Source organism: Convolutriloba macropyga, chromosome 15 (assembly GCF_964194025.1).
Source record: "Convolutriloba macropyga chromosome 15, txConMacr16.3, whole genome shotgun sequence".
NCBI lineage: Eukaryota > Metazoa > Xenacoelomorpha > Acoela > Convolutidae > Convolutriloba > Convolutriloba macropyga.
In genome coordinates this window covers 1,869,185-1,878,853 of record NC_134482.1, presented here as the reverse complement: position 1 = coordinate 1,878,853, position 9,669 = coordinate 1,869,185, and the positions used below count along the sequence as shown (strand labels likewise).

At 35.5% G+C, this 9,669-nt stretch overlaps 1 protein-coding gene across 1 annotated transcript; it reads left to right on the top strand.

Annotated features, from left to right (window-relative positions):
- Positions 1-910: 910 nt before the first annotated feature.
- Positions 911-8,606, top strand: LOC142354543 (uncharacterized). The gene is made up of 5 exons (XM_075406860.1): positions 911-922; positions 1,200-1,281; positions 4,465-4,692; positions 6,727-6,879; positions 8,165-8,606. Exons 1-5 carry the CDS (start codon positions 911-913, stop codon positions 8,476-8,478), a joined length of 789 nt encoding a protein of 262 aa, XP_075262975.1. The 3' UTR covers positions 8,479-8,606.
- The last annotated feature ends 1,063 nt before the right edge of the window (positions 8,607-9,669 follow it).

Below are 9,669 nucleotides of genomic sequence, written 5' to 3'. Positions count from 1 at the left end.
CGGTGAAAAAAAAACATTTTTCACCGCAAAGCGCCCGCATCTTTTAGCGTTGAATGCGCTGAAAGCGGTGAATTTTTGTAAGAATTGCGTTGAATGTTGCGGTGAAAAATTTTTTTCCCCGCATTCAACGGAATTCTTACAAAAAAGAAACTGTCGTAGAAGGGTTCGAACTTCTACCTCATGCGTGTCACCAACTACGTAATCCACTGCGCCATATGTCACTTACTGCAATGATATTTCCTGTGAATATAAGATAAGCGTTGAAATTAGCGCGGTGAATATTTGTAAGATTTGCGATTTTAGCGGTGAAAAATTTTTTTTCAGCGCATTCTGCTGGTAGCGGTGAAAAATTTTTTTTCACCGCATTCTACTGGTGGTGGTGAAATTTTTTTTCACCGCATCCTTCTTATAGCGGTGAAAAATTTTCTTTCACCGCGTAAGCGCTGAAAAAAAATTTCACCGCTTAAAAGTTTTTTTTCACCGCATTCATCGCATTGAACGCAAATCTTACACTTTTACTCAAATTCACCGCAAATCTTACATCTTTTAGCGATTTTTAGCGGTGACACCTCGACCCCGGAACAATAACATGCGCGTAGATATAAACTGTTGTAAAAGGAAAGAATCAATTAGCTGTCTTTATGCAAGCAAGCGCGATTCTCATGGTCATTTAATTGAGCAGACTGTGAAATGATTTGCACTTAAGAAATGTTTAGATCATTTTATTCTGTTTTTAAATTGATTACATGATGCTCACTTTTCAGTTCTTTTCTTCCGATAGTTTAAAGATTTATTAGATTTTTAATGAGCATAGAGATTGTACCCCCCCCCCCCCCCAAAGAATCTCAACTATACCAAAAGGGCAGGCTAATATTCTGTGCAGGTATAATGAGAAAGCCCCGAAAATAACATGCACTCTCGGGTCAGAAACAAATTCGGGCAAATTTCGGACAAAACTCATTTGTCCAAACCTATAACCCGGATTTAAGGAACTTCGACAATGACTCCAATAGCCCTCCCATCAAAACTTCATGATTTTTATTAGAAAATTGAGACTGTTCATTTAACTCAACGCGAATTCTGATTTCGTCCAATGATAGCAAAATTCACACCATCATCTGCTCCATGTGATTGGATATTAATCTTTTCAATAATCTGTATATCATGGTAATAAGTTGAATTTGTGATTTTGTGTTTAGATGGTGTGGGATTATGTGTTCAGTGAAGAACTGCAGATGGATCCGACTACCTGTCCGGCTGTTGTCCTCTACTCGCCACTTGGTCAGTTAATTCCCTCCACAATGTTGAGGCCCCAAACCCAACTGACCTCTGATCAGACCATGTTCCTTACAGAGTCTACGCACGCTCAATTTTTTTTTACTAGACTATGTATTTGGAGCGCACCATGTGCATGTGCGCTCAAAGTTGGTCTGGTCAAAGGTCGCAGCGGTATGGAATCTCAGTTTGGTTCATTCTAATAATTTAATTTTTACCAATGAAAAAAATGGAGCACCTTGCTCAATCTGCACAATCTTGATATGTTTTTCACAGCTTGAGATAATTTAGTAAGATAGCAGTTATCATACAATGTCATGACAAATAAACATATATCCCTATAAGCCCGGGTTGAACCTATAAACAAAAAATTACCCATAAAATTATAACTTCATATTATGGCGTCTATCAAAAGTTGCAGTCATAGAACTTTCACAAAAGGGAGTTCTATGAAATTAAATTTTTGAAATTTTTGAATACATCATGAAAAGGAGGGAAAAAATATGTTTTAAAAAACTAACTTAGAAAAAAAATTATGGCAAAGTTATAGTTTTACCAATCTTTTAAAACTTTTTCAATTTATGAAGTCAATGGTCCATAATATGAAAGTTCTGTGATTATAACTTTTGGTCAACCCGGGAGTGTTTAAAGCGCAGGGTTTTTTAAACAGAAGTTTAGAGGCAAGTTTAAATGTACTGTGAAGTTTTCCTATTGGAGAGTCTAGAGTTGAGCAGAAAGATAATTTTAATTTCGTTTGACTAGTATCTTTACAACCTAAATCTTTCCTAGCCACAAAATCGACTTAAAAAACATCCTTGTTTGATCCGACGATCATTTCCTTAGTAAAGGCCTCAATTTATGAAAAAACTGTCCTTAAATGGGATGAAGAGCCCGTTCTCGGCCAATATTTGGTATGAAAAGAATCTGTCTCGACTTTATTAACTGTTTTCCACTTCAACTGGAACTGAAAACACTGTCTGAATAGATTATTCTCTCGGACTTTATATTGAACTTACGTCAAAATTCACGAACTCTGAATTATGCAGGTTTTTATAAATATGCTTTATTATCAATAAACAACAAATCAATTTTGCGATTTTTCTTTTCGGTTACATTTTTTTGTGCATATTGAGGTGGCTCGCCAAACCGTCTTTTCTGGCGGTGAGTCCGTCTGTTTTTTCTGCGGAATTTGTCTTGATTCAGAATTTGTTGAATTTGTTTTGATTTAGTTAAATGGTTAAAAGTGACCTGCGATAGAATGTGTTTCCTAATATTTTGACTTTCTGTATAAAAATTTAACTTTATTCAGGATCAATTAGTTTTCGACACTTTTTCAAGGACATTTTTCTGATCGTATAATTTTAGGAGTAGATCAAGCATCGTTATTTTACTCTATTAGCAAGATCTTTAACAATGTCCGCTTTGAGTATTTGTTTTTTTTTCTGCTACTTATTCACAAATGAGTAATTATTTCAACGCGGCGTAGTTTATCAATGAGATGAAGATGTTGATGCATAAACTTGCTCAAAACCTTTCTAATCATCCTCAATGAGAAAAAGGGTTTTTCCGGAGTCTTTTTGGTTTTGGCTATACCCAATTAACTCCTTCACTAAATTTGTACAGAACAATGGTTTTCAAGTTTCGTGCATTTTTTGCAATTTAAGAATTCCCTGGAAACAAATCAGAGTGTGAATGTTGCAATGTATGCCAAAATAATGAAAACATGACAAATTTTTAAACCTCTTTGGCAAATGTTAAAACTTGTCAAAAGATATTGCTCAATTTGTAAGTCAGGAGTTTATTGTTCGAAACCAGTGGCCTAAAAATTCTTCTATACGAAGTATTAGATCGATAACAACATGCTAGTGAAGTTACCAGAATCAAAACCAGAACTATGGGATTAACCAAAACACTCTAGCAAATTTGATAATTTTCAAACCTAAGTTAAAATGTATTCCAAAAGTTCCAATTCCAACCAAAATTTTGATTAAGAAACGTTGTCTTTTAGTGGATCTCAGAATCTGTGTACTGAATCCGTGTCCTAAAAAGAGCTTTCCTATCTGATACAAGCAAACATTTTCCAATCTGATTTTAGTTTTGTATTTTTTCTGCAGTTTTTGCATTTTTATTAGTTTATAGGATAAACCAATAATTTATAGGACAATCCAGAGGACAAAAACTGTTACCTGACGGGCCGAGCACATAAAAACGCAAAATTATGTGAAATAGGTGATAAGAACTCCATTTTATTGTAAGACCAACTCATAATACTTTGAGAAGAACATATGGATGTTTCTAGGCGAATATCATACGTAACTTCTGCGTTTCTAAGAATAATTCTCAAATACTTTTTGGCAATTATAAGCGTAGATCTTATGTGAGATAAATTGTAACTGGCGTTGGCAAGTTGGAATTTTCAATGCAAATTTTTCAAATAAGTTTTTGGTGACTTTAGAGAAATGATGATCTTTACGGTCCACAAGATTCGATAAGTTAACGACATTCAATTAACTTGAGAAGTTGAAGAAGAAAGAACTAAAGAAATAACTTAGCATAATACAAGCTTGGCGTAGCTTGACAAGACGCTTTAGTACTTGTTCAACGGAAAAATGTCTAGCGTGACTGAGCATTGAGGAATATGAAAATATTAGGGAACATTATGAAAGATGTCCGAGTTCAGGAGCTCGCATCCGAGTTCAGGATATTCCGGCTCCGATAGCATCGCACCCTCTACCGTCATACGTACGTCGACAGGTTCGCTCATCCGTCCGCTTGTTAAAAATGTACCAGTTATCCCAACATCTTCTTCCGGGCCGGAGGATGCTACAGGGTAATTAAGTATGCGCCAATTATTAGCCAATCAGAATCGAGTATTTGAATTCGAATTTAAATGCGTATAACACCTTCTAATATACGTAGAAACTTCAGAAAAAGTTTGTGTAACCTAATTTTGAATAAATATAACCTAAATATGTACCGATAAGGGTGGCTTTGGGCTTAATACCATTTGACATAATGCTTAGAACGATAGATTTTCAAGTAAAAGATTCTGATTTGAATCCAGTACTGGTCCATTCTGGAAACAGGTGCGCCTTTTAGACTCATTGGAAAGTTTTAAGATCATGTTTAAATAGTATTTTCATATCTTACAATTCGTATTTTTTAGTCCAAAAAATGTTTTAATTTTAGCTGCGAGTGAGATCAAAACTGAGATGGTAGATATAATGACGAGTCTGGGAATCCCTTCTGTCACTTTGTTAAGCACAGCTCTGATGACTCTGGCGTTTGCTGGACTCGGTAGTACTGGACTGGTGATTGAATCAGGAGCAGAGGCAACTTTTGTAGTTCCAATCTACAGAGGAGTTCCAATGGACGATTGCACGCTGGCTGTAAAAGTTGCCGGAGTCGACATTACTGGTAAACATGAATACTGAAAACACTCAAAATAATAAATTGTATCTAGCTGCATGTCATTCAGCATCTTCAAAAAATTAGTTTTACGTTTTCGCAAAAAGTTCTTATAAATATACACAATCATAGCCTATCAAAAAAACTTACTCTGGTCGTGAGCAATTTCATTTATTTTCTACGCATTCTAGCAACCACCAAATTTGTATAAATTGAGCGCTAAAACTTGAAAATTGAGCGATAAAAGTACAAGTATTCAGGTTACAAAGTTAAGCTGCGGATGCCAACGAAAAACTTCCGGTTCTTCAAAATTGCAACCCCCAAATTTCCCGGTTTCAAAAGGTATTTTTCCAGTCTTCATCCTCCATCTTCCAAACCACCCTCTTACACATACCAGCTTTCATTGGCTACAATGCACTCTGGCAATTTAACGGATAAATTTCAAAAATTCTTTACGTAAACCGTTAAATTATTTAATTTCATCGCTCATCTTACTCAACGTTACCGAACTCAACCCCAATCTGACATATAAAAGACAAAAAAAGAAAAACATTGTTAATTCCTTTGACTATGAACTATAAAATACAGAACATAGTTTAAAGGCAATGTAGTGTTAAGAAGTATAAATGAAACAAACGTCACACATAGTGAAAGCTTAAAATTGTATTAAATTTACAATGTGCTAAAATATCGACAAGTTAAGAGAGATGAATTATAATTGAGAAAATTTTTTAAAAATGCTAATTCTACAATTAACATTTTCGAGAATAGAGAAAATTTTTTAAAAAATGCTAATCATCCAATTAACATTTCATAGAAGACTAAAAAACGCCCTAAAACTAAATCAAATTAAGATTGAAATTGAAAGATTTGAGATTAGAATTCAATTCAGAAACCGTTGGGTCTTTTAGAAACTCATTCCAGAAATGATTTTTTATTGTAGTTTTGAGAGCCCGCTTTTTAGGGATATTCCGCCTCAAGGTGAGAGGCAAATCGTTATACCAGTCAATTGCTTTTTTTGAAAAACAGTTTTGCATTATATTTGTTTTTTGGTTTGCTCCAAATGACAGCTTGTTTGTACGGTCATTCATTTTAGTACTTAGGGTGGCTAACTTGAGTTCATCGAAAGCTGGTAGATCTGCTTTTAGAAGCTTTATAAAATATATAATAACCCGATACTTTATGAGGTATTCTACTGGTAAGATTTTGTGTTTGATCTTGAGATCAGTGGTCCTGTCAAATTTGGTTTTATTGAAACATGCCTTTATTCCCCAGTTCAATTGTTTATTTAGAGTAACTCGAAGTGATTTTTTAAGACCAGAGAACAGAACAATTGGGTAATGCCGATGACTTAAAACAAGAGCGTTCAGTAAAGCAGATCTAGTTTTTTCAGGACATATATTTTTGATGGAGTAATTGACCTTTATGCCAACAGCCATTTTTCTACAGTACATTTTTTATTTCTTCATCGAAAGAAAGATTACAGTCAACATGAACTCCCAAGTATTTCACATTTTTTTTCTCGAGAACTGTACATCCGTTAACAACTATTTCTTCGATTTTGTTTCTTTTAGGGGCTCCAAAAATAATGAATTCGGTTTTGCTTTCATTTACATTTAACTCATTTTTCCTGAAAAAGAGTATGAGTTTAGCAATACTTTTTTCAAGATGTAACTTTGATTCAGAAATTGTTTTTCAACTGCAAGTATCATCAGCGTACTGGATTATATTAGAATTCACATATTTTGAGCTGAATGGAAGTAACAACTCGGCCTCCCGGGTTGCCCATCCTTGGTTTCAAACAAGTTCACATATGATTACCGGTAATCATACAAGGTTATATGAGATTTGTATCTTTTCTGAGTAATACAAAAGTTCAAATTGTTCCCAATATGCAGGAATTGTTATGCCTTAGGATAATAATGCTGAAACAAATCAATCAACGCTGCAAAACAGTTTTCGTTAAAATTTTTTGGCCGCTTTTATTTTATCGATTCCATTTTAAGTCTTTACTTAGAAAACAGTTTTATGTTGTGATTTTAGGCTATCTGGTCAACCTCATCGTGGATGAAGGAGGCTCTTCTGGAACTTCAATTGAGTATGAAATTGCGAATGATATCAAAGCCAGAGTGTGCTACGTCGCACCGGATCCCTCAACTGAGGTGGCAGACCCTGCAACATACACGTTGCCATCCGGTCAGTTTTCTTAAATAAAGTTTACTCACGTCATGGTATGGTATGCCCCCCCCCCCCCCCCCAGGTTGAGGTCCCAGGCCGATATTCGGTATGTCCAGACCCAGATGAGTGCACAACGGGGGTGTCGTGCGTTCTAATTTACATAGTCTGGAAACAGGGAAAAACGCACAAAAGTCTGATCATGAACGCACGAAATTTTGGTGAGCGCACGAACGTCTGGACAGACATTTTCCGTCTGGGACGGTTTGGACATATCGACTTTCGATCTGGGACCTCGACCTGGGCCAGATTGAAACCTTGACTCATGAGAAAACCAAAAATTCTATTATAGGGGGGGGGGGGCTTTATTGACTAAAACTACACAGTTGAGCCTCCCATTCAGCGTGGACCAAAAATCTTTTCACGGGTCGAGCTAGAGTCATTTTAGACTCATTAGGTCGCGTTGCGTTTGATCTGTTCATAAAACTTTTCAGTCGATCATTGTTTTTCATAAGCCGGGGCACAAACCTGCGAGATCAAACTGCGTTGTCAACATTCAATTTGACCCCAAATCAAAGATAAAGATTTCGACATTCTTGTAGACTACCTATCTTTTTATCAACAGTTTACTCTTCATAAACAATTGCAAAAATTCTTTTAAGGTCTTCGTCATGCGCTATATTTTAAAGATTTGTCTTTTTTTTTAAACACGAACGCGGGAAAATCTAGATCATGTACTTTTTTGTCCTGCCTAAGTTTTTTTCATAATTTGATCGAGCTTGAAATTCTGGACCATGTAATTTTTGTGGTCTGGACTGGTCTTTTTATAAAGATTTTCGAACGAGCAAATACACGCACCAAAAATCTGAGCGAGACAAAGTCTGGATCATAGGACTTTTTGGTCTGCCTGGGTATTTTCATAGGCAAAAGTGGTCTAGATGGGTATTTTCACCAGTCATTTTAGACGAGTACCTCATCCTGGGTAGGCTTAAACTAGTGTTTTTCCTCTTCTCACTTTTTTCGGCAATAGATTTTGGTGCCAGACTTTTTTTTATTTTTAACCAAATAACAAAAGTGAATCAGCAAAAATAGTAAGAGCAGCTGAAACCTATATGACAGAAGATCCACAATTATAGATCAGGTAGCTATAAGAGAGATACAACCCCATCCTTGGTCCCCTAAAAGTTTGTAAAATTTAAAGGCTTTTTCTCAGAGAGGGGGTAGTAAACAAATGCGAAATTTCGTGTCCAGTTCTTTCCGTATTCTGTTCTCAAATCTAACCCTGCTAACAACTATATTTGTTAAGGTGAGATTCTCGAAATTAACGATGCCCAATTTCAAGCCCCGGAGGTTCTTTTCAACCCAGATCTGATGAAAATAGCAGGCGACGGACTGATCGAATCCCTCCAGAATGCAGTTGCTAAGTGTGATGAGGAAATCCGCGATGAACTCTGGGCAAATGTGGTTCTGGGTGGGGGTAACACCCTGTTTCCCGGTTTGGCTGAGAGAATCGAATCGGAATTGAAGAATGTTGGAGTTACGAATGCTAAAATTGTAGCACTCAAGGATCGAGAGATATCAGCATGGTTGGGCGCAAGAGAGTTTGCAGAATATCTTTGAATAAAAAACTAAATCTGCTCAGACGAAGCGAATTGTAAAATGGTGAAACATTTAAAATCAGCTCCTTAAATTTGAGTCCTATTATAATGATAACTAGCTCTCATTTAATTGAAAATGTAACAACTTGTCATATGTTCGAAATGAACCCTATCCCACTTAATTTCCTATTTTTCTTCCGTTCGTCTGCTCTAATACTTTTAATTTTGTTTATATGTAGAATGCATCATTTCATCTGTATTCAAAACCCGTGGGAAAATTTTGGTCCGCGCAAGTGAGAATGAAAGACAGCTCGAATTGCAGCTATTTTACAGAAGATCAATAAGGGTTGAATTATGATTGGCTTAATTCTGATCTGTCATCGCACTCGATGTTTTATGATGATTCAATCTTTAGCCTTGAAAGCGGTGAAAAAAATTACCGCTGAATTGAAAATTTAAAAAAAATCACCGCTTAATTTACCAAAAATCTTTATTGCTAAAAAAAGAAAATGAAGTGAAAAACAGTGGTGAATGTGTTGAGAGTGATGAAAAAATTCAACTCTAAAAACCTCAATACGTACAAAATTTCACCTATAAGTAACCACTATTTTCTATCGGCTCAAGTTTTTAATGAAAATATGCAAGGTTTGATGTGAACGCGCTCAAAGCGTCGAGAAAACGATCGTACAGCAAATTTCACTGAAATGCGCACCTAGCCACACTAATGGTGAAAATTTTTAAAAAAAAAAAAAATTTCTATTTATGATTTTGGTTTACAACTCTTAACTTGCAATTTTTATTAATTAATTTTGTAGCAACCAGCAGACAAATGGAAGATTCTTAACTATTTAAAGTTCTTTTAGTTGAACAATTTATATGTTCCAAGAAAATGTTTTTCATAAAAGCCTGTTCATCCATTATAAAGTTTATTGGCTACAGTGTTAAGGCGAGGAGAAAATTTTTGAGTGAGTTTGGCGCCTAATTTTAAATTGGATCAGGAAAAAGGAAAAAATGAATGCAAAACCAAGCCAATTAAAACTGCTTAGTTAATTTTTTATTGGCTATCTCAAGAAGTTTGTTCCAAGTAAGTCTTGCTAATCTTTCTCTAGTTGTGCAATTTTTGTACCAACGTTAACTCGACTGACCATCTTTGAGTTTTCGTTTTCAGAAACAGGAAAAACTAATGAAAAACACAGGGGTTTAAATAGCGAAG

Coding starts and splice junctions, on each gene's coding strand:
- LOC142354543 (XM_075406860.1), top strand. Junction 1,282..4,464: donor TGTCCTCTACTCGCCACTTG/GTCAGTTAATTC, acceptor TTTTAATTTTAG/CTGCGAGTGAGATCAAAACT. Junction 6,880..8,164: donor AACATACACGTTGCCATCCG/GTCAGTTTTCTT, acceptor ATATTTGTTAAG/GTGAGATTCTCGAAATTAAC.